The following is a 26,458-nucleotide window of genomic DNA, read 5'->3' on the forward strand; positions in this document are numbered from 1 at the left end:
ATTTACCAAAGAGTGGCTTATTTTGGGCTGCTAAAAGACAATGTCCCAACTTTTATAGTTGAAGATTCTACTTCCCGAATCCAGCTATATGTCAACAGAGAAGAGTAACAGGAAAGTGATAGGTTCTTATATGCTTTCATAGCTACGACACAAGACACATACCACTTGCTCTACCTATATTAGCAACCTCTTTCCCCTCTTGTATCATTCTGTTTCCATTCTCTTAGGTTTTGAGTGCTTCTTTGCTGGTCATCTTATGTTTAAATCTCAGTTTCTTATTTTATTTAATGCTTAATACTTTTCCTGCTGTGTGATATTTTGTTCTTCTATCTCTATCTGTCATTATCCCTTTTACAAACTCCTCTTTTATATTGCATTAACTTCTCTTGGTTTTCCACTTTATTCCAGACCAATGTGTTTGGATGATATAGTGATAGGCAGAGAATAAGACAAAACAGAACAGAAAATTCTTCAGAGTCATCCCCTGCTTTCTTCCTCATTTTATCTCTTGATAAACGAATTTGAAAATCAATGTGAAAATTGACTGGCTGCTCGTGCTGGAGAGTGAATGTCTTATTTATCCATACACCGGATATAATGAAAACAAGAACCCCGTTCTGCCCTTTCCCTCCTCTGATGGCCCTGCACTTTGATCAGAGGATAGTTCGCTCTCCATGCTTAATCAGGCTTGACTTCTAGATCAAGGCTACCAAGAAGAGTGTGAAAGTGGTTACCACTATAGATGACAGGTTTGTGATACAGACACTGGTCCTCTGTCAATTCCTGGTGCTGAGAACCTGCCTTCTGAAATTATTCTATGGACTCAGGCCAGTTTTCAGGCCTTGTCAACACTAAAACCGCCACTCCCCTCCCCCCTTGATCTAACCTATGCAACTTTAGCTATGCAAATAGTGTAGCTGAAGTTGATGTACTTACTGTCTTCAGTGTGGTAAAGTTGGTAGGGGCTGCTCTCCCTTCAACTCTGGCTACTCTTCTCATCTTGTATAGTACCAGAGTTGACTGGAGAGTGCTCAGAGATAAATTTATCATGTCTAAGCAGACATGATAAAATCAAACACCGGTGGATTGATTGCTGCAGCATCGATCCACCACTTAGTGAAGACAAGCCCTCAGAGTGCCTGAAACAAGTAGCACATTATGCAGATAATCATTGAGGGGCTATGTAATGGTTCTAAATATAAAACTGACCACAGTATTCACCATTATACATTAGATCAAATTAAGGCAAAGGCTCAGTTTCCTCCCATTTTGCTCTGAAAATCAAGTTATTTATTGCAGGGCAATAGGTAAGCAGATTTTTTCATGATTTTGAAGCAATTAATAGGATATTCATCATTCTATTCTCCCTGAAATAATGTGGCAGTAGAAGGGGATGGTTCAGTATTATCAGTAGGAATAAAACAATAAGATTTTTAATAGCTGCATTAAGTATTTCATTATTAAAAGATCTGCCAAGCAGGTAACTGACCCTCTCAGGAAATATAATTATAAAGAGAAGCCAAAAGAAACAGAAAGAAAGAAAGTCCGAAATTTGCAGCTGTGTCAGCTCTTCCTAGCATTTGCTGCTAAACATATCATCTCTGTGCTTGGTTCTAATGTTCAGGCAGCTATTCACAGGGCTTTTCAATTAATGTGAGGTCTGAATATTCTACAAGGCCTTTTCTTCCAATTGCAGTACTAGCAAAGCCATTAGGGCTTCACCTCTCATCTATGCCCTGTCACCATGCCTCAGGTCCCCTTTTAAATATCTTGGACCTACCACTGCTTGTAAGTCTGTGATTGACATTTAATAGCACCATGGCACTGCAACTTAAGTGGAAGAGGTGATCACCAGTTGTTTCTTTATTTCATTTGTTATTTACTCTTTCAAGCCATTTACTTTTACATGAGTTCCCTTTGAAGAGTGCCCCTTGAGAGCACTGATGGCAGAAACCCTTTCCGTTCACTACATACGGTGAGTCTGCCGGACAAAGAAAGCTACATTCTTTGTAGAAATTGACATCTTAAATGTCTGACAGTCTGATCCAACTTGCTACTTCTATTTAAAGGTCAACAGAAAAACGGTTCTTTTTGTACCTGCCAATACCTGAATTCAGACCTCAGAATGTGCCATACAATACTATTGCCACATAACACAGAGCAGGGAACAGCATTCCTTGTGCGCTTTTGGGTGTTGCTGAGATCATTAACAGATAGAGAAGATGCACAGAAATAACTCTCTGAACCCAAGAAAGAAAGAGCCAAATCCTGTCAGCAGAAGTTTTGCTGGAGTAAAGATTTTAGGATGGGGTCCCCAATGAGGAGATCATTTCAACTCATTCTTTAAAATCTGGTGATACGGTAAGTGTGTTTCAAAGCCATTTAGCTGCCTAAATAGCTTCAAAAATCTGGCCCTATGTGCCACTTATGTCCCATTTGGGACACCAGGATGCAGATTTTAGGGGTATATATGTTTAAGCAGGATCTGTGGACAGGGGTGCATTTTACTCTCTGTGAAATTACACTGGCATGCAAGATCTTGGAAAACTAATTTAATTTAAGTTGGGTTATTAGGGAACAAGAACCTTAATTCAGCCTGGGCAGGTTCTTCTGTTGGCAGAGGCGACTGCTGGGGACAGACACAAGGGGCGCACGGGCCATATGACTCCTCTTCATGCCACTCCTAGCTGGGGGGAGGGCTGTCCCTAGGAAGATGCAAGGTCCAGAACACCCTCCAAACTTCATTGCACTGTGACCCGCTTCTGACAACAAAAATTACTACATGACTCCAAGGAGGAGGAGACTGAAGCCTGAGCCTGCCCAAGCCCCTTTGCTCTGGGCAGAGAGGTCAAAAGCCAGGAAGGGGGCCTGCCTGTACCTTAAATCCCATGGCTCAGGACGTTGGTTTTGGTGGTAGGGGAAGAGGCTTCAGCCGTGGGCCCCAGCAGCTATAAGCCAGCCATGGCACCATCATTGAAATTGGGTGTTGACCAAAGTTCCCTGTGTGGCAGCATGGCCCCGCAGCTGCTTAATGAGCCCAGCCTGTGGGTTCAGGGCTGCCGTACACAGGGCTGCTTGGCTGGGGAAAGGACACTTCTCCCTCAGCTACATCAGCAGTTCCCTGCAGGGGAAGTTTCCCTCCCTTAGCCAGGCAGCTCTGTGCACAGCAGCTCTGAGCCCTTTAAGGGCTGTGGGGCCATACTGCTGCTCAGCTTAGAGGGTCCTTGGTCTTGACCCAATTTTGGTGCTGACCTACAGTTTGAGAAGCGCTAATCTAATCAATGGCAGCCAAACCTAGCTAATTCTTATAAGCAGTATCAGGACTCAAGTAAGCAAATATATGAAGTGCCAAATTAACAATTACACACTATTCAAGGTCACAGGAAACAGTACTTACAATTATTTTTGATGGGCCTTTCCAAGAAAGGATAGACCGTCTCAAAGTTTCAAATGATTTAATCCAGATCTGCAGGATGTCAATATACTATCTTTAACCAGTTTGATCCAATATAGAGAAAATATATTTAATAATGTTAGCTAATTAATAAACTTGAGGAAATCACAGCTGCTCAGGATATTTTGTGGCCAGACTAGGAAGCCAAAGTGGCCCGAGTCACTGTGAATTATTCACTTAGTTCTAGTAAAGTCTGAATGAATCAGAGGTTTGGTTTCAAGATTTGGACCATACCCTAGTATCAACTTGGTGTCAGTTAATATTTTAGATTTATTTATTTTCAGAAAGTATTTTCACTTCAATTTTAAGCAAGATTTGACGGATTTTGCTTAATTTGATTTCAGAAGTACTTGTAACAAAAGAAATGCTGCCTTCACAGAAACAATTTAACCCTGAACATTTAATTCATTTGCAAATATTCACAACCAAAATGATTTCAAGTGCATTCTGCTATGACAAGAAGGTTCCGTGAAACCTAACCCTCTTTTTGGGCCTTATCCATGGCCCAACAAAGTCAATGCAGACTCTCATTTACTTCAATAGAGTTTGGAGCATGACCTGACACTATGGATTGAAATCTTTTAATCGGTCTGTATATTGCCCCAGTTTACTTTAAATTTTGCCAGTGTGTCAGCAGGTTACAAAGTAGAGTTAGTGGGCAAAAAAACACACCTCCTGCTAATGCTCCCTCTGCAGCACATTCAAGTATTTAGACACATGAGTGCCGCATTTCTCTGCTGCATCTGAATGCAAAATGTTTCAAGGAAGTCAAGAGCACATTACAGTGCTAGGTAACCATGGCAATGAGACAGCAGGATCAAGAAATGTTTGCCTAAACAGCATCCAGTCACATAACCCCTGCATAACATCCCATCTAGTTAAATAATATACCAGAAGGTTAAGAAGGGCTCATCTTTAGTACAGCATAATAAATAAATTGCCCCATCTTTGGTTGTGAGTCTTGTGGAGGTGTTTTACGTCTCTCCAATAAGCATCCATGAAATTATCTGTCTCTTGAGAAGATCTATTTGTAAATAGGAATTAATAGTGCAGCATTTAGCCTCTCAGCCCATATTTGGTGACAAATCATCAGCTGATGTAAACTGTCAATGTCAATTTTTACCAGCTGAGAATCTGCACTCTGATGATCTGTATGTCTACAAATTCAAATTAGCAGGGAAATGATTAATACAATCTAATAAATGTAATTACTACTACAACCCATCTATAGAATGTTGCACTGTTACCTGGCACTTTACAGAACATAGATGAGACATGGCCTCTGCTCCAAACCCTTTTACAATTTATTTCTATTAAGCTACTTTAAAAAACATTTTTCCCTGTCATTTTAGTCCCACAGTGTAACAGTCTCTGGGCCATAGTGTGTATTTAAGGCATTGGTCAGTGAGGACTTGCATTAACACAGAGGGAACTTCAGGGTGCACAGTTCTTTTGTTAATTTCCTGGTGCACAGCTCGAGCACACAAGTTGCCCATCTTATAGGACCGTATAGACTGCTTCATCCTTCCTCATCTCCAACCAGCCAGATGGGTCTTTGGCCCTTCCTCTTGTTCCCAATTATGTCCCCAGGGGCACACAAGGGGACAGTCTCTATAATCCAGCAAGTGCAGCAACAACAATTGTTCCTGGTCCTTCTTCAGTGTATGAGTTGGTAGAAACCCTCCCTCCCACCTTTTCTCCCTCCACTTGCCCAAAGACAACTGAGCCCTACATTTTCAACACCAACCAACCTGTTTTGACTTTCCTCTCTCTGCTTCCCAACAGTTTCTGTCAACCATGTTTCCTTTTTTGTCAGCTATGCATGTTATACCTAACGTGATTAAGATACTAAACTGATTAATCTCTTTCTATATGTCACTTGGGGCAGATCTGTGGAATGGGCATCCAGTGGGGTGGCGGGTGGGAGAAAGGCCCTCAGAAGCCAACAAATTGTAGAGCCATGGACCAACTGGCTGACAACATCAACCACATGGCAGGGCCAACAAGCCAAGCTAAAAACAAGTGGGAGGTATTGGGGTTCAAGACAAGCAGGCCACTGTTATTTGATTCCCGGACCATCCTTTCAGCAGCCTCTGCTTTTGAGTTTGGTGAGTTACCATGCTGCACATTAGGGGATGTGGTCTGGGATGTTTACAACATACTGGCCAATGAGAAGATAGCCAGCACCCTGCATTTAAGGTAGAATCTGCACCAAGCTGGACCCTGGGTCACCCAATCAAAGTAGAAGTGGGACTGTGCATCACCAAAGTCCAGGGGAAGCTGCTAACATGGTGAAATGGCACGAGTGGGGATACTAAGGGGCACTGATATTTCTTGACCTGACAGGGACTCTGCACTAAGCTGAGAAGGATACATGTCTTTGTCTTATTAAAAGTCGTACTGAGAGGTGAACAGCAAAAGGCAAAGAGATACGTGAGAAGGGGCTTCTGTACGAGACTCCAAGATGAGAATACACGTAGGGTGGGATTCATATTTTTCAGAGGGATGAAATCTGGGTCCTGACTACTCTCAGCATGTCCTAGGACTCACTCTCTATGCACCACAGACATCACCATTATTTTTTATTCCACAATGGCACTGCACAAGGACTATTTGTAAGGACATATGATTGCATAACCATACAAGTCTGGGATGGGAAAGATGATTCATGCGATCCCCTCCATCCCCCAGGGCCCAGTGCTGATCTTTTCTCACAGGCCATTGTGGAATGTTGTCCCTGGTCCTTCTTCAGTCTCAGTCCCACTGACTGGAGGCAAGGGGGTGGTGGCAAAGGAGACAGTTGCCCTGGAGCCAGTGATTCAAAGGGGTCTGGGGTTCCTGGCTGATACTGTTGCTATTGCAGCAGTGGCCCCCAGCCCTTTAAATCTGGGCCGGAGCCCTGGACTGTGCACTCTGTGCAGCTCTGAGGGCTGAGGCAGGTGGCTCCATGCTCTGGGCAATGCAGAGAGCTGCCTGCCCTGGCCCTACCCCTTCTGCCCAAAGCCCGGCCCCTTAGAGGAGCGCAGTGCCACACCCCTCACCTTGCCCAGTGACCCAGGGATGCTGTCAGCTGCCATGTTCAGTCTTATTTTGTATATCCCATATATTAGGTTCTTCTTCAGTCGAATAGTGCATATTGTGTATATCCCATGTACTAGGGCTTTCACCATTTCCCTTGTGAGATTATCCCACATCATGATATATCTCCCACTTAAAAGTTATTTCTAATATTTGGTCTAAATTTTCCTTTTCTTTATTTCATCCTTTACTTTTGGATTCATTCTACCGAATCATGTGAAATAATTTGTCGCCTTTCTTAGCTTGCACATCCAGCCAAATGGTACTGAAGGTCCACAGCCCCCTCTGAGCTGCTGCTTAGCTATACACATTTAGGCCCCACGATCTTTTTTTTATGTTTCCTCCCATAAATCAGACCTTTCAGTTCCAGATCTTTTTTCTTGTTCTTCACTGATCTTATTGCAGAATAAAAACCAATCGGTCAATCAATATGGGGTTTACCAGCTTAAAAATAATAAAATATTACTTAATTTTTTAACACCCACCATTTAAAAAGCATGTTCAGAAACCCAAAACAAAACAAAACCCACATAAGAGAAGGTGGAGCACTGATGCAGAAATCTATCCACATCCCTATTAAGCCATGGAAAACATGTTAAAAAGGAACAATCTATTAGACTGGGAAACCTGCTCAGAATACATTCTTGTTTGCAATGAAAAAGGTTCCCTATAGCAGAAAAAGCTAGGTAGTTTCTCTCCTATTTTGTTTTAGAAATGTGATAAAAATCAGATTGCATGCTGCACTGCACTGCACAGAACAGAAAGGATGTGATTTGTAGTGGTACGCAAGGCTCACAATTCTGACTGATCTCAGTGGGAGCTGTGGATGTGTAGTGCCCTCAGAAACATCAGTCCAGCCCATTCCTTGTATTTTACTTTTAGTTATAGCTGCATTTGAATCTACTTCCTAACATTTTGTGGAGGGGCAGGAACAGGGTTCAGAATTCAAACCCCAATCCAGATCTGACTTCTAAGATTTGGGCCCATTTCTGTTTTTAGGAGAGAATTGTGAAATATTAAGAGATATTTTACATTTGCAAATAGAGTGTAGAATAGTTAGTGAAGTTTATAGTAATTTGCTTGCCGAACTTTTTTAATATCATGTGCATGCATACAAACACACACAGAGGCATATACAAAACATTTATAGATTTCATCATTTTTAAGGTGGGAAGGGACCTTAGATTACTCAGTCTGACCTTAGGAATTAGCAATAATAAATAAGAAGAATTGCACAGATTTTTAATAAGATACAAGTATTCTAAAATTTCAATGAACTTCTGCTTTAACAAGAAATCTGTTAAAAGACAGACTACAGATGACCCACATTTGGCTACTTCCTACCTAGTGATGAGTCAACTTCAAAGGGGTTCAATTTGGGGGGGGGGGAATACCAAAAATTCAGATGCTTCTCTGAAGCCTACACAAACGTCTCCAAACAAACTTATCTCAGCAACTATAATCAGACTGTATAAATACCATAAGATAAAGATGCAAAAGCAGGCTGAAAATCTCAGAGAACATGATATCTTGTGCGATTTCTGGCACTGCAGCTTCTGGCTGGAAATAGCACACGAAAATGCTCATTCTTGGGACTTAGTTTCTTCATGCGCCAAACCCAGACTCTCATACACATACTCTCTCATACATTTTCCAAACATTAAGGATCTTGAAGGCTAATTCACATTTAAAGCTGGCTGGAAAACCTGTTTTTTTAAATGAAAAATTCTGGAGTATCAAAATTTGTTTCTATTTTTCATTGGTATAAAAACAATACCTTTCATAAAGTCTCACAGCAAAACAAAAACAAACTCCTGGGAGAAACAACTAGAGTCTAGATTAGCCAGTGGCCTGGTACTTAGGCCACTCATGTGGGACAAAGGAGAACTCATTTTCAATTCCCTGCTCTGAATCAGGAAGAGCTCCAAGCTACTCAGCTTTAAGTCAAGCTCTCTTACTTCCCTCCCGTTGGAGCTGTTCCATTTTGTATAAAAAGGTAAACATTCATTGGGCCAGAGAGGAGACTGAGTCTACAGCTGGGTGGTTAGTTTGTGGGAGACTTAGGCAAGTATCCCATCTACTACTCTATTAGCTGTTCTAGGACGGGCCTCTTGCTTTCATTGGAATCAACAATTCCATTCTGGACAGTTGAAACTGGTACTTTTCCATGTGACATTGTAGTTTAGATGCCAAAAAAAGTTTTGTTGATGAATTCCCAACCAAGTCTACTCACAGTTAACACCAGGAATAGGAGAATGTTGGAATGGGACCATATAGTTGCTTGCTTATCTCCAGTTGAAGCAATGGGGAAATGAGAGACCTTGTAAGATGACTAGTTTGCTACTTAACACCACTACTATTCTCTCTCAACAGATATTGTGTTTTTGTTCTTTCAATATTTGGAAATATCACCCTCTCAAAATAATCTTTCTATGAAAAACCCCATTTGGGGACACTATGATGTTTGTTGTACATGGAGATGCTGTCCCACTAGAGATGTGATAGTTGTGTGGTCCCTGAAGATTCTTTAAAAGGGTATTTACATATGTCTGTACTTACTGAAGACTCAGGGCATGCATGTTGGAATTCAAGAAGAGTGAAACAAAAAGAGTGAAAAGAAAAAAGGAAAGGAGAAAACTTGTGAGTATGTATTTGAAAGACTTTCTTCCTTTGAGAGTGCATCATTCGTGTGACTTAGCCACTGTAAACGTCCATAGAAAGGATACTCAACACCCTGAAAATGCCAGGGAAACCCCCAAAACATCCTATTACTGCAGAATGTCAACAACTGAAAATTTGAGTTCACTTTTTTAAGGTTTTTTCTATTAAAAAGAGACTACTGAAAGGCAGCAGTGTCAGTACCTCTAAAGCAGGCAGTTGGGACAGAGAAAATATTCTCTTTCCCATGCTGAAGCTATACATCCTAGAATGCAGTTCTGATTTACTTGTATATAGGGTTGCCTGTGGTTAACTACAAAAGCAACTCAATTGGCTCTTTTTAAAGGAGCTGATCCTGTGTCCACTTAAGATAATCACAAAGCTGCCATTAACTTCACTGATGCAGGATCAAGCCCCAAATGTCTGCAGTCTACAACATTAGACAAACATTCTACCTGGTTAATCAAAAGTAAAACAATTACTTTACTTATTTAAAAAAAACAACAAAGAGCGTTTTTCTAAGGTTCCCAGAATGGTTAAAAAAATGACTCGATGGATCTTTTTAAATGTAAAAATGAATTCCCAGTATATAGTTATTTAAAAAAATAAAATAAAATAAATCTGAAAAACCATAAGTAACACAGATTCTCTTTCTTACATGTCCTCCCCATAAAAAATGCTGTGAAACAGTTCAGATCCCTCACCTTGGGCCTGAGAATCAGATGAATATTTCATTTTGTTTATCATGCAAATTATAGAGTTGATTATTATATAAATATTATTTCATTTGACTCAATGACCTCAAATGGAAAAACAGCTAAATTTAGAATTCATTTAATTTTACATGCTGTAGAGTTTCAAGTAATGAACATTATGATCAAGTGTAGGTGTATGTAACAGTATAAAAATGTCTCCTTTTTCAGCACTTGGAGTTACTGCTACTGCACCTCTATGGCCTGAGCTAAGCTGCCTGCAAAAATGAACATTTATTTTTATGTGGTTTGAACTGAAATGAGTAATTTTTGATGTGTGCTCACTCTTAACTATTAACATTGTGTGCAATGGCAGTTTAATGTTTTATTTTTGAATAAACATGCAAATGGACTGTTATTTCTGTAAATATTAACAAGTTCATGCCCAAGCAGTGGGAGTTTTCAGGTTGGAGCAAAGGGAAACCACAAGTTTTATGTTTATTTTTGTGGGTTTTACTATTTTAAGTAACATCAAGGTCTGGATTGGAGATTTTCTGACATTCCTGGTTGCTTTTTAGAAAAAAAATAATCTAAACAGCTACTCGGTGAGGTAGGTCAATTTAAGCTAAATCATTGAGTGACAACAAAATACTCTTTGTGACACCATTATAGGCAGTGTCCTACTATTTATCCATCACCAAGTGTCTAGCGGTTGAGTTCAAAAGAAATACATATTGAAGTGGAAAAATGGTTTAGGTAAACCCTGATCTTGAAAAAAACATACTCAACTCTACTCATGTGAGTAGTCCCATTGAGTAGGATTAAGCACATTCATGTTTGCAGTATCAGGGATTAAAGCTGTAAATCCCTGTCTCCTTACTAAGAACAAATGTTGATAGAAATTTCAGATGTTACTCTCCCTCCTCCTGTGTTTTAATTAGATTCATTCGTGACCAAATCTGAAGACCTTACTATGATTCTATGAAATAAAACTCCCACTGGAGCAGTGAAAGATGAGTAAGGCATGTAGTATTTGGTCCTGCACAAATATATTGATATGATGTAATTTTGTATTGTAATTGGCTAATTAATTTTGTGAGGAAGTGGGCAGTGAGGCTGTCTGTTAATTTGCTTCTTAGTGTGGTGCAATACTCAAACTATCATTTGGCCTTGATTATTGATTCAAAATAATTTCACCCCTATTTCTTCTTTGGAAGTGATCACAAATTGCTCATTTAGGTGGGTAAATAATCTGACCAAGATTTTCTAAATGATTTGTAATTCTGGGAGTCTCAATGGGTGGACACATTAAAGGGGTCAAGCTTTTTCGGGATTTCTCAAGTTGTCACCCCAAAATCACTGTTCAGTTCTGAAATCTTAGTTTCTGTGTCTAATTTCTTAAAATGAAAAACCTCAAATAAATATAAAAATCATTAGAATGAATTATGTAAAATTACTCCTGAGGAAGGAAAAAATAAATACATTCAAATGCAATCACTAAACCAGTAATAGCCTTAATTCTATGCATTTATTACGTATCTGTTATATCTATATATTTACATCTAGTACTGATATCGCTGAAGGCAAATGATGCATTGCAAAGCAAACAGAAGCTGACCTTTGCATGTTTTCCCATCAGGCTGCAGGGTAAATCCAACTGGGCAACTGCAACGTACTCCTGTCGCTGTATCCTTGCAAGTACGGTCACAGCCTCCATTATTGACAGCACATGTTTCTGCAGAATGAAAGAGAGAGCAAGAGAGAGTGTAACAAAACATTCTGGGGGCCATCAACTGTTCTGGGCAATATTAAGAAGTTATAAAGGCAATCTAAGTTGAAGCAAGTTAACTCAGGTAAAGCTCTTAAGATAGACCATGGCCCATGTACTTGCTTAATTGGATAGCATTTCCACAAGCAATTATTTCTATCCAAAAATTAAGCATATATTGATTATCTTTGGTCAGTCCTTTTGCCACATCTTAGACAATAGGATGAATTATTTAAACATGAAAAGGTCAGCTTTAGAAACAAAAGAAAGCAATTGCCTTTTAAAAGAACCAGGGACTGAGTCTGTTTCATATCAGATGGTCTCTAGCCATGGCTTTTCAAGGTTCATTAAAAAGCGGTCTCATGGTCTAATGAACTTTAAAAAGCAATAGAAAGCAAAGCATAGTGCTGGACTTGGAATTGAGAATTTAAAATACTTAGTTAAGAAAGAGTTAATGGAAAATGAACTACATACATCACTTTGACAAGAATCTACATGCCCAATCTGTTCTTACTGAACTACAAGCAAGAGGCATCTGGGTTTTGTCCACTTAAAGCTTTTTGCAAATTGAAAGGAGTTTGGAGTGGGTGGGAGGGCATAATTGAGGTCACTGAACCCATTCCAAGCTGTGTCATTGAAATTTCCCAGTGCTTGTAGTATGTAGAATGGTGGCTGGACAAACACAGGGAAAAGAAAGCTACAATACTTTTTAGCTTTTACAACTACTGGCAATGGCTATTAGGTATCACTCCAATATATATATATACACACATACATACACATATACATATATACTTTGTATGTGTGTGTGTGTGAGTAGGCATTTTTTATTTTTTGGTAATGGAGTTGTGCGTGGAATGGTACCTTTATGTGTGTATATTCACACATATTACACATTATTAAATTTATTAAAATAGCTATTACAATATATATTATCATTATTGATATCGATTAAAACAGTTATTAAAATAGATAAAAGACAAGAGATATGACTGTCTTTCATTTGAATCACAGACTACAGTGCATATTAGGAGACCAATTTCATTTGTTGGTCTGAATGGTACATTTGTAATAGTATGGATGGAAGACAGAAGTAAGAAACAACTGTATGTAGCTAGCTACTCTGTCTGCAATTACTTTGAGACCTCAAGGGAAATATTTCAGTCTTTTATCCAATTTCTTTTTCAGTTTTTCCAGTTCAGATAAAACTTAAAATAATAAGGATGTCATTGTTCATATGCTTTCTCTTCATGTTGGCTTTCCCCAGAGTGGCTTTGTCAAAGTTTACTTGGATTTACTAGTGGATTTCTATTGCCACCTATTTGGAGTTTGTGTTACAACTGTACATTGTAGACAGGCTCTGAGAACAGAAAACTGGACATGCTCATGCTAAATCGCCTTAGTATATTATGTTGCTCAAAATAATTGACACAAAATACAAAGCACTTTATCTTTAAATTGACAAGCGTTCAAAGCTGATCTTTGGATAGAACCAGCAGCTGCTTCCCTTGGGAAGAAACTTCACTGGCTTTCTGGAAGGCCATCACTGCTTCAGATCAGAAAAAAATCATTTAACTCCTTTTCAGTGACACAATCCTATATATCAGCTTTGGTATGTGCTACTGACATTTATGTATATTATGAATATATGTAATTATGTGACAATTTATAAAATTACTATTTATACATATATATTAATGTGTGTGTGTGTGTGTACATCTGTAATTGCTAGCAAGAGCATATTTGATGAACAGACCAATATATCTTTAAGAGAAAACATCCAACATACGAGGCAGATTCTGAAAGCCTTTATCTACAAGTACAATTTTCACTCACAAGTAGTCAGTAGTTCAAAAGAACTCGCACGAGTAAGGATTTGCATACTCAGGACTTGCCTTGTTTAAGCAGTGCAAGTTGCAATGATCATTTTCCTGTTTGACCGGGGGATTTGTTTTATAGGTTTACATGCTGGTAGTTTTATATCTATTTCAGAGGGCTGAAATATCAAGTAACTTTAATTTCAGGATGTGAGGAAAAAATCAGATAATTAAAAAAATTCACCTAAGTCCATTTCTTGGGAGTCCCAGAAGTTTAAAAAGTAGAATGATTTGTCAGGGCAAATAGTTAAGGTTAAAAAGCATGAAAAGGTGTTAATGACATACGTTTGGCATGACATTGCACTGAGTTGTAAATCTTATGTTAACAGATTAACTAGGGCATATGAAGAGCCCTTGACTGCAGTTCATCAGCAACAGATGAACATTACCTAAGCAGCAATATTTCTGCTTTCTGGATGACATCCAGTGAAAATGAATAGACACAACAAACTTTTTTCTCCTCTGGCATGGATGACTGGATCTATAGGGTAAAGGGGCAGTCATTGAACAAGAGTTATTTCAATGTATAAATAAAAGGGATCATGCACGCTTTTCTTATACTCACAGAGATTTAGTAAAAGGAAGCAAAAAATAACAATGCCCTTCAACATCTCTTAAAGCAGTGCTGACTGTGCCTTTAATAAATGGCAAGCTCAAATAGGATGAAGATTCAGGGTAAGAACAGCAAGCCTGACAATACCTACAGTAACCAGGGTAATGGGAGTTGTAATGATGAGACTCCTTAAAAAATGAAGGTAGGAGAAAGTGAAAAGCAGGGTGGCGGAGTGGTGCATTGAATGCTATACAGAATAGAAATGTGTAGGAGTGCATATAACATTTAAACCACACAGCAACAGCCACATACCTGTTCTTATTAGAAAGGAGTTCAGTTCATACCAGATTAAAACACCTTCACAGTTGAAGATGTGTTTGAAATCCAACCTCAGATCTGGATCCAAATAAGAAGCAGAACCAAACCCCTTGATTCCAAGGCACTACATTTCTTAAGGAGTGTGGGGAGGGTAGGTTTGTGAAGGGGGAGATGCAGAGGTGTGAGACAGTAGGGTGGGGTTTCAAAATCTGGATCAGAATTTTACACCTTTAATCCTTTTGGAGTTTTGTATTTTGGATGGCACTGATTATATCAGCCTTTTGTGTCTGTGCACAGCACATTACTCTCAATGTTTGTTACATTTTCAAACTTAGGCTACATCTCCATTGCAGCAAATAATCAGCTTAAGCTATGCAAATCCAACTATGTGAATAACATAGCTGGATTCAACATATCTTAAGTTGAGTTACCATGGGGAGTAAATTGTGGGGGGATTGATGAGAGAAATTCTCCTGTCGACTTCCCTTACTCTTCTATGGGAGGTAGAGTAACAAGATTGATCAGAGAGTGAACAGGTCTTCACTAAATTGCTAAATTGACCAGTGGGTCAATCTCAGAGTGTCAATCAAGGTTGTGGTGTAGATTTAACCTTCCTTTAATCATGTTATGCTGATGTGTCTTCTGTTCTACTCTGCAGCTGAGAGCTAAACACCCATTTTAGTGAGAATGTATACATCAAAATCAAACAGCAGTTGGGTAGTCAACACCTGGAGAAGAGGGTGATGGTAGCACTTATTTGGTGAATGTGTAAGATTTCTCAGTGAATTTAAAGCTACACTTGCACTCCTATATAAGTCTTCTATTGAGTTCTACAAGTTAAACTCAGAGGGTATGTCTACACTACCCTCCCAGTTCGAACTAGGAGGGTAATGTAGGCATACCGCACTTGCAAATGAAGCCCGGGATTTGAATTTCCCGGGCTTCATTTGCATAAGCGGGGAGCCGCCATTTTTAAAACCCCGCTGGTTCAAACCCCGTGCAGCTCGAACTAGGTAGTTCGGACTAGGCTTCCTACTCTGAACTACTGCTACACCTCGTGGAAGCCTAGTCCGAACTACCTAGTTCGAGCCCCGTGTAGCCGCGCTGCACGGGGTTCGAACCAGCGGGGTTTTAAAAATGGCGGCTCCCCGCTTATGCAAATGAAGCCCGGGAAATTCAAATCCCGGGCTTCATTTGCAAGTGCGGTATGCCTACATTACCCCACTAGTTCGAACTAGGGGGGTAGTGTAGACATACCCAGAGAGAATTAGGCTATGTCTACACTGGCGGCTTCTTGCACAAGAACAGCTGTTTTTGTGCAAAAACTTGCTGGGTGTCTACACTGCATGCGCGTCCTTGCGCAAGTAAATTTACAGTCTAGCATCAGAAAACAGGGCTTCTTCAGGAAGCGTTATTCCTCTCCCCGTGAGGAATAAGCCCCCTTGCGCAAGAGCTCTTGCACAAGAGGGCACTGTAGACAGGCAACATGAATTTCTTGCGCAAGAAACCGCTATGGCTAAAATGGCCATCAGAGCTTTCTTGCGCAAGAAAGCATCCATACTGCCATGGACGCTCTTGCATAAAAGCACATCTCTTGCGCAAAAGCACATGCCAGTGTAGATGCACTCTTGTGGAAGACTTTTTGTGCAAGAACTCTTTCGCAAAACAGTTCTTGCGCAAGAAGCTGACAGTGTAGACTTAGCCCTAGTGTTCAAGGAAAGGGTAGTATAAGAGTGTTTATGTATATAAAGTTCTATAGATCAAATTGTGTGTTCCTTTTTCAAGATAATCGCCTACTGCTTGAGGACAGAATCTCAGATATTGGTGATCCTTAGACAGAAGGCACTATAAAAATACAAATCATTACAGATATTATATGTCTAGCCCCTATTAAAACGTTGTTAGTGGAGTAAGAGCTTTACCTCCAGTTATATTAAGGAATACACCCGGGTCCTGCATATCAAGATGTTGTCCAGAAAATCTGATTCCTGATACTGAAAGCTCCTTATTAGCCCATCAACAATCCCTGAGATGTTATTTGAGGAATCCTATGTGTATCAGATCAATTATTTCAGTTTAATGAGTGCCCTTTCAAACGCCTGAAAGATGCCTACTCTTTTAGGATTGAAAAAGAGGTCCCTTATGTCCAGAGCTTGAAGCTCTTGATTCTAAAGGACAATCTCCAGGATGTGGCAAGGGAGCTGTTGTGAAACTTTTAAAAGTAAAACTGACAACAGATCAGGCTCACTTGGGCTTTGGGTTTTGTTAAAAGCCTGAGCCTCTAAGCATATTCACCATGGTTTGGGAATCTTCCAGAGAATTTAGTTTTAAATAAAGGCTTAAATTAAAACCTTGAAGTTCAGCCTCTTGGACCTTTGCATGTAACTCAACTCTATATTCAAATTCAGTTTTTGAAAGTAACTCCATATTTTATTCAAGATCTGAATGTCTCAAAATTGTGTGTGTTCAAAACCTGGATCCAATTTTTGTGGCTTGATCTCATCTCTGGAATCAAGGTAACTGGAACTGATTTTATGGTTTTTGTTGACAATCAGGCAAAACTCAGAATTTTTGGTTATTTACTTTGGCAGTTTGGATCCATTTGAACTGAAACTCAGCAAAAAACCTGAGAACTGTGAACCCATATAAAGCTAAATTGCACAAGAAGGTACACATGTACTCTACAGAGACCAAAACTTCCAAGTTTAATTTTATTTTCTATTACTGCCTTCTCATGAGTAGGGAAAAGCTCTATCAAACATGTTGGTAGGTAATATGTTCAGCTTAAACAGCACACTTTAAGTCCGCAGGGCATCCTATTCAATTGTCTATTCACTGTCAAGATAAAACTCATATTTACAGAAGAAAGCACTGATCTTCCAAAAGACCAGGCCGTGGAAATAGAGACCTAATTTCTTTCTCAACTTTGCCACTAACTTGCTATATGAACTTGGGAAAATCACCTGAAGTAGAATTTATATGGAAAAATTCTGTGCCTCAGTTTCCCCTATGCAACATGGAAATATTACTTCTCATAATTGCAAGAGAGAGATGAACTCAAGCCAATATAAAATGTTGTTATGAAATTACAAAAAATAATAATGTAAACGGATGGCTTGGGTTTAATATTTCTGCTATGTAACCCAGTTACTGCATTCTCCTGCTTCTAGGTCTCCCACCTCAATCCAACAGCTAAATGATTGCATTTATTTTAAACAGATAAAAAGTAAACAAAGTCCAGTGCAAATAGGAGAAAAAGGAATAGAGTAGAAAGGTAACAATGGGATCACTGATGAGCCTTTTAACCCACCCCAGACAAAATAAATGCATTTGAAAAAAAATTAGAGGTATGGGGAGAAAAATAGATGCAGATTTTAAAGAGGAGTGAGCTCCATCATACACACAATAAAGGTGGGGCCACATAACTCCTACTAGAGTGCTGTATGAGCGGGTAGAAAAGAGTCAGGAGGAGCCAGGGCCAGCCCACAACATTTTGGTACCTGAGGTGGGAAGTTCAAATGACACCCCCATGGCCCCTCGCTGCACCAGCAGCAGACACAATTTTCTACACTCTGGGTCCTAGTGGCGCCCCCCCCCACAGTCTGGCACCTGAGGCGGTTGCCTCAGTTTGCCTCATAGTAAGGCCAGCCCTGGGAGGAGCCTTAAACCAGGAATATAGCCAGGACTACTAGGGCGTATCTACACTACGCTACACTTTTGAAATCCCTTGGAATTTGCATATCCTCTTTCGAAAGTCTAGCATAGTCTAGATATGCCCCTACTGTTGAATACTGCCAGATATTCAGGTTTAGAAAAAACTTGAGTGCTAGTTTACAGTCAGTCTGGCATTGTATAGGTAGCCAGTGCCAATAATGCTGGGTACATGTAATATACTCATGTACTGCAAACTTGTACATTAATCGGCTGCTGCATTTTGAAAAAGATACAAGACCCAGAAAAGGGTTGATGGAAGTGTGTAAAGAGTGAATGATTGTAATTGCACCTGAAGTTCAAGAGGATATATTCTGCAGTTGTGAAGTCATCAGGAGATATTATTTATGTAAGAATTTCACAAATGGGAAAGCTCCACTTTCTTATCCTAACTAACTCTAGCTCTCTAACAGTGCATAGATTTTCTTCAAGAGCAGGGATTCAATGCAAGGATGAGCCTCCTCATACCAGCAATTTTTGACACAGCAACAAGACTAGAACAAGAGATTTCTGATACATCCAACCAATGCTTCTTAGTCACTATCCTCAAAAAGGGGATATTAGTGATTAGAGGACTTCCCAATAAATGTCCAAAATGAAGAGGTGATTCCTTTTGGAGAATTGAACAACTTCTGCATGATTAGGGATGGTTAGCATCTACTCTGATTAAGGGAGGCATTGTTAATAACTAATTATATCATAGTCATACTCCTTGCTTTAAGCACTCATGCTAATGAAAGATCAGTCCCACCAGGGATGGGCTGCACAGAATCTAAAAAGTCATGGACACCCACATCAGAAACAAAGGCAATTGGCAGTCAGGGGAGTCAACTGGGAATTTGTGGCTCTGCAATCAAAAGACCTAGACGCTTCCAAGCCCTAATATATTCTACAGTATTATGGGACAGAATAGCTTCTCTTTATGAGACTACTTTTCAAAACATAAAGCACAAAGAGCGGCATTTTCTACGGTGCCTGAGGGAGTTAAGAAACCAACTTTCATTGTATGTTAATGAGAGCTGGATGCCTGCTTCTCTTATGCACTTTTGAAAAGCCCATTCGGAGAGGATGAGTGACTTGTCCAAAATCATAGAGCAAGTGAGTGACTGAGCTAAGAATACAACTCAGAAGACCATTTCCAACCGCTAGGGCACATTTACTTGCCATCTAACTACCAAACAGGTTAGAAGGCTAACTTCTATATACAGTGGGCCATGTTCATCACCTTATTTCTGAAATGAGTGTATTTTGAGTCACCATGGCACACAGTGCATATTTTGTAGGGATATTTCATATTTTTAGAGAACGGTCAGGAGTGAGAACCCATGGGCAACCCAGGACAACTTGGTCTACCTGTGAGCTACTTAGACAAATTCACTGCTGGTGTAAATGCACTGAAATCAGTGGAATTACATTAAGGAAGATTCTGGACCCTTGACTTTACAGGAATTCTATTGCAATATTATGTGAAGAACAACCTATATAGGTGTCTATGTTTGAGACATAGTCATCACAGAAGCAGCTGTCATTTTTCAGGGTATAATCATATATCACAAATGGATTGTGATAGTGCAATGAAGAGCAGCTAATAGAAGCTGGAGCAAGGAAGTGAACAGCTAAGGATTATGTCCAGTTGGGAATGGAATTGCTGTGAAACTGATTTGTTTACATTACTTCATCACATCAGCAAAAAAGGAGATGAAGTATATTAAAAGCTTTGAAAATACTGCAGAATTAACATAAGAAATCACTTTCCCCCTACTGATTTTTACATCGTGTATTATTGAAAGACCTTTCAAGTTGGACACCAATCATTCCATTCACATGTTTAAAAAAATACATTCCAATTTGCCTCCAAATAAATAGTCCTTAATATACTTGAAGTGCTCCCTGTGTAGATAAAATCTGATGGTAGTGGTTTCTGTTGCAACACACCGATATCTGTGATTTTGCAACACAAAGAGAGGGATCTTCTGAGTGTGTGTATCCTTCAAACTCTTTCCGAGCCCATGAGGAAGTTTTAAACAGCAGCACTTTATTTATATATATAGACTAAACTTTAATGGCAGAGGCTTATCATTTTCCATTACGCTGATGAAAGGATGAGTCCTTAAAGCCCTTATTACAACTTTGTAAGTGGTTTCTTATAGTGAAAGGAGAGATCTTTGCAGCAATGTGTGGACATTATGGGAGTAGCAGTGGATATGCCTACAATTTTGTAAAGTGATACTTGAAGAGTGCTGAGTGCTATGTGATTGATTAGCTTTCTAAAGTCCTGCAGCTGCTTTTGTTGTCTAAAGACATCACCTGAAATAAATAATATAAAAACTCGTAAGACTGAGCTCCCCATAATGCAAAAGATGCAGCAAATGCCATGTTTTCTTATGTCAGCTATAATTGGTACCAGATTTTTTTTAGGGAAATAGCCTAAAATATTTCTTGAAGGACAGAAAAATCAATACTTTTGGAAAAGGATGAATAGCTACAAAGTTTGAATAGAAAATAAGCAGGTTATCCTAGAAATTATTCATAAAACCAAACATAATTTAATGGAAAATGTCATTTCTACAGAATTCTTGAATCAATGTTTAGAATTCTGTAGAAGAGCATTATTTCTCTACACAAATTTATTGAGGATCTGATTTTACTGTCATCGAGGTCATCATAATCAAATCAATAAATCTGATGCAGAATCAGGCTCTTGATTTCTCTAGAAGCCAGTATCTTTCATCCTTTTGATAGGAGTCCAACAGAGGAATTGGAAGGAGCTCATCAGCTGGTGAGCAAGGGATGCAGCTTCTTTCTTAGCCATTTCTTGTAGAAAAGACCTGACACTACAGGGAAAAGGGGCAGACCACCATTTCAAGGAAACCACTTGGTAGAGGATTGGAGAGGGGAAGGAGAGGAATGTGGAGCTCAACAGGATCTGCTGTCACAATAAGGGCCCTTAATAAAAGGGTATAAGCTGTTATGAGGTGAGGCCAGGTTCTTCTTTTGATATTAATTGGTTCAGCAACCCCTAATTAAAATATATAATAAAGACTGAAGGTCAGTTTGTTTATAGCCCATGTATCTTTCCTTTCCTTTCCAAAAGACAGTTTGTTAAACAACTTTTTTTTAAAAAAAAAGATTGTATCAAACTCTCAAATCTAATGGGCTCCTGTGGGGCTTATTGGTGGCCAAGGACACTTATCAGGGCTCTTCCTAATTTTGAGACAGAAAAGGAATGCAGAGAACTTGAGGGGATGTGATTCCCCGAATTTTCCTTTACGCCTCCAAAACAATTTTAATGGTAAACTATATAGGCTGGTGTGTCTTGCTGTGTGTATATACATATATAGCTGTGTTTTGCACCGCAGGAGAGCTCAGTGCAGCTGAAAGGAAGAGGAAATGGTGGATCTCAGCCACCTAGATTCTAGGATTGGCCAACGGCCACAATGACCTTAGTGCAAGTTAGAACAGCCCAATAAACAGCCACTAACATAAGGGAGAGCAAGTACCAGCCTCTGGGCGAGATCTGGTTGGCCAGATTTAGCCCTTGGTTGGCCCCCACTTCTATATTAACCTGCATCTCTGTAGGTACTCATGATCGCAGCTCCTATTGGCTGTGGATTTCTGTTCTCAGCCAATGGGAGCTGCGGGAAGCAGTTCCCCAATTTGTGCTGCTTCCTGCCACTCCCACCGACCAGGAATGGTAATCCATGGCCAACTGGAGCTGTGATCACAGGTACCATCACAGGCCCAGGTAAATATAGCAGTGGTGGCTTGCCAGGAGCTAACCCTGGTGAATCCCCACCATTTTATTATTCACCCCTGCTCTAACACTTGACAGCTTGTAATAGTCCAAAAGCCATTACTCCAAATGGTTCCAGTGTGATGGAACAATGTTTTATAGATGGCAGAAACCAAATGCTATTTATTTGTAACTCTGGACTCCTTGGTTCCATTCATCTGAAGAAATAGGTTGTGCCCACAAAAGCTCATACCACCATCTACATTTTTTGTTAGTCTCTAAAGTGCTGCAGGACCACTCATTGTTTTTAAGTATTTGGATAGTTATTATTACTTTGAGCCAGGGGGTGCAGTAGCACCTCCAGAACCTCTAATTCCAACATTTTGACAGGATCACCAAAATGCAGTGCACTTCAGCCTTGCACCCAACACTTGCACACAGGAGGGCCAAGAGGGGCCAACAAAGAGCAAGTTTTATGCTAGCCAAGGATAAATTCATGGAGAAGACATTCTCAGCATTTTAAGGTCCTTTAGCGGTACTCCTCCACCAGTTACCATTGCATGGGCCAATATCTGACTAATAACATCACAAGCCCAATCCTGTCTCACACGATCACTATACTTACAAAATGTGTGCAATATACCTGGTGGATTACAATAAATCCTTGTCAGAGTGATAGTCTTAAGTTCAGTTGTCTGTGAGAGCAAAGGTTCGCATGTACAACTTGTATACCAACCCTAGTCACAGGGAAATGGGCATTCACTCTTACTCCAACTTTCTATACTTTAGCCTGTGTAAAACACAGAACACCATTAGAGTGTTTATAAGACAAGCTATTCCCAAGTGAATGAAGATTGAAAGGACACTAAATGCACGAGCAATGATTACAGAAGTAGAAAAAAATATTTTAAAAGTATGCAAACAGCATTTGTTGTCATAATGCTGTCCTCTCCTTTTTTGCCATTTTTATTTACTTTTTGCCTTGATTCTTAGTAGATTTATGTGAGACAGAGCTGATTTAACAGAAGCCAGTAGACAGGTGTGCAGTTGTAGGCAGAGAAAGCAACACGTGAGTGAGTAACATTTGAAATTAGGATTTTTTTTAGGGTTTAAAGTGGAACCTCAAGTTATTGGATGTTTCATGTGTATGTGCAGATAGACACAAACACACATACTTTTTATGAGGATATGAAAAATAACATAATTTTTTGTCAAAATATGCACCAAAACCACTCAAATGGGCTAATCTTAAGAATTCACAGTCAATCTGTGTTAACAAAGGGTTATCAAAATAAAAATGGGTGGTACTACAGTAACTATTGAAAGGAATTACAGGATGATAACTAGAAATGGAAGTTATATGATGTTATAACCAATCCTATTCAATCTATTTATTAATGATCTGGAGAAAGTGGTAAACAGTGAGGTGGCCAAATTTGCAGATGATACTAAACTGCTCAAAATAGTTAAGACCAAAGCAGACTGTGCAGAACTTCAAAAAGATCTCACAAAGCTAAGTGACTGGGAAACAAAATGGCAAATGAAATGTAATGTTGATAAATGTAAAGTAATGCACACTGGAAAAAATAATCCCAACTATACATACAGTATGATGGGGACTAATTTAGCAGTAACTACTCAAGAGAAAGTTCTTGGAGTCATTGTGGATAGTTTTCTGAAAACATCCACTTAGTGTGCAGTGGCAGTCAAAAAACCAAATAGAATGTTAGAAATTGTTAAAAAAAGGCATAGAGAATAAGACAGAGAATATCTTATGGTTTCTAAATAAAACCATGATATGCCCATATCTTGAATACTGCATACAGATGTGGTTGCCTCATCTCAAAAAAGATATTTCGGCATTGGAAAAGGTTCAGAAAAGGGCAACAAAAATTATGAGGGGTTTGGAACAGGTGAAGAGAGGTTTAAAAGACTGGGACTTGTCAGCTTAGAAAAGAGGAGACTAAAGGGAATATGATAGAGGTTTATAAAATCGTAGACTGGTGTGGAGAATGTGAGTAAGGAAAAGTTATTTACTTGTTCCCCTAATAGAAGAACTTGTCATCAAATGAAACTGATAGGTAGAAGGTTTAAAACAAACCAACAAAGAAACAAAAGGAAGTTTTTTCTTCATGCAGCACAAAGTCAACCTGTGGAAATCCTTGACAGAACATGTTGTGAAGACCAGGACTTTAATAGGATTAAAAAAAGAACTAGATACATTCATGCAGGTTAGGTCCATACATGGGTATTAGCCAGGATAGGTAGGAATGGTGTCCCTAGCCCTGTCAGAGGCTGGAAATAGGTGACAGGGGAGGGATTACTTGATGATTATCTGTTCTATTCACCCCCTCTGGGGCATCTGGCATTGGCCACTGTCAGAAGACAGGATACTGGGCTAGATGGACCTTTGGTCTGACCTAGTATGGCTGTTCTTACATTCTTATTAGGACCACAGAATTGTTCTACTCATAAAATATCCACCTATCAATTTAAAAACTGCTGGCTACTGGCCATGGCCAATAGAAATTATAGACAAATGTGCATTGACTGTGGCCCTTTACAAGGCAGGCAGATGCTCAGAACCCTAGAGGAAAGTTTCTCATTTGGAATCATCCCTGATGATATGGAACAAAATAGGTGAGGGGAGGGGTGGAAACTCAGAAGAGGGACCCCAAGATTGGGGAAAAGTTATTTTATGAGATTAAATTCTGAAGAGGTATGAATTTTCTAATAAGACCATTCTCATACAAATCATCTCGTATCAATACTGTAACTGCAGGGAAGTAATGCTCAGAAGAATATGAGTGAGGGAACAATACTAATAACTAATCACATGACTGAACACGAGAAAGAAGAACAAGAAACTGGATGAATTACCTACACGGGAAACCAAAAATTAAAAATGTGTTAGATGGAAAGGAGAACCTGCAGGATCAGATGACCAATAGTTAAATTTGGCAGTGTTCCCTCCCTCATATGCATCTTTTGATTGTTACTTCTCAGCAGTTTCAGGTTTGTCAGAAGATTACTTGTATGAAAATGAGAGGAGGATCCCACTTCCACCTTTGATTATTTGGTGAAACTGTGAAGAGACAACAAGGCTAAAGACTTGCAGATCTGCTGCTAGAAACATCTGCTTCTTGGTCTTGGGAGTTGCTAGTGAAGCACATCTGAGTCTTTGGTACAGATGTTTTATGAACATTAGAGGTTTCCCCAGTGGCTGTTCTGATAATCTGAAATAATGACTTTAAGGAACATTTTGACCTTTTGGTTATAACTGATAAAGGGAGCATCAACCTTTCTTAAGGGTGAAGTCCTACTGAAGTAGCACTTGAGGTGTTTGAACATGATTAGGGAATACAGAATCATCTCCTTCTGGCAGGATGGGCTGGGGCAGAAGATCATCTGACTTAGTATGGAAAAGAGAATTGACATTTGGTACTGCTCATGATTCTGGAGAAGGTCAGAGACCTATCTGTCAAGCAAAGTATTGGAGATACTGATCTTTACAGGAAATAGCACTCAGTTCACTCACTCTGTGATCCAAAGTGGTGATAATAACAAAGGAGACTAAATGGCTTGTGTATGCTACCCGGCAGTTTGGACTACAGGGATATGAATAACAGTGGGCTGCAGAGCTACATTATTGCAAATGAGGGATCTTTAATTCCATGCCCACATTGTCTACCTGGGAGCAACTACAGCACAGCACTTTGATCCATGCTGCAATTCACACTCCCTGTAGTCCAAATTGCAGGGCAATGTAAACATACCCTATTTATCAGATGGCAAAGGAAAACTGATCCAAAAGAATTCAAAGAGAATTTTGGTTACCTAGGTAAGAACTGAGTTGAGATTTCTTGCAGCAACTAGTCTCAATGATGTATATCAAACATTTTATTGATTAAAGGAAAGAAGGACTATTAGGTTATGTCTAGACTACATGGCTCCGTCGACGGAGCCATGTAAATGAGTTTACTAGACATAGGAAAATGAAGTGGCAATTTACATAAAAATCAGCAGTTTGGCGGCACAGCTGGGCAGTCTGGACGCGCCGTGGTCGACAAGGGAAGCCTTTGTCGACCGCTCCGGTATGCCTCGTGAAATTATTTAAATCGCCACTTCATTTTCCTATGTCTAGTAAACTCATCTATATGGCTCTGTCGATGGAGCTATGAAGTCTAGACATACCCTTAGGCTATGTCTACACTGGCGCGATCTTGCACCAGAGCTATGCAAATGAGGTAAAGCATGGAATATCACCGAGCCTCATTTGCATATCTAATGAGACGCCATTTTGCGGAAGAGGGTCTTGCGCAAGTAGGAGCTGTCTACACTGCCCCTTCTTGTGCAAGAAAAACCCTCTTGCGTAATGTCGTTATTTCTGAAAATAATCAGGGTAATGGCATTGAGCAAGAGGGTTTTTCTTGTGCAAGAAGGGGCAGTGTAGACAGTGCTTCTTACGCAAGAGCCTCTTCTTCAAAAATGGCAGCTCATTAGATATGAAAATGAGGCTCGGCAATAGTCTACGCTTAGCCTCATTTGCATAGCTCTGGCGCAAGATCACGCCAGTGTAGACATAGCCTTATAGTGTACAGCAGGGATGTCTGATA

General features: G+C 39.7%; 1 protein-coding gene across 8 annotated transcripts in view; it reads right to left on the reverse strand.

The window, feature by feature from the left end:
• Positions 1–26,458, reverse strand: part of SCUBE1 (signal peptide, CUB domain and EGF like domain containing 1) — a 294,385-nt gene that overhangs the window by 100,583 nt on the left and 167,344 nt on the right. For all 8 annotated transcript variants that reach the window (XM_006127715.5, XM_006127713.5, XM_014575791.4 and 5 more), the window contains one exon: positions 11,501–11,617. In XM_006127715.5, coding sequence (XP_006127777.3) covers positions 11,501–11,617 — 117 coding nt within the window. The remainder of the gene's footprint in view (positions 1–11,500; positions 11,618–26,458) is intronic.

This window comes from Pelodiscus sinensis, chromosome 1 (genome assembly GCF_052426305.1).
Source record: "Pelodiscus sinensis isolate ZL-2025 chromosome 1, ASM5242630v1, whole genome shotgun sequence".
Taxonomy (NCBI): Eukaryota; Metazoa; Chordata; order Testudines; family Trionychidae; genus Pelodiscus; species Pelodiscus sinensis.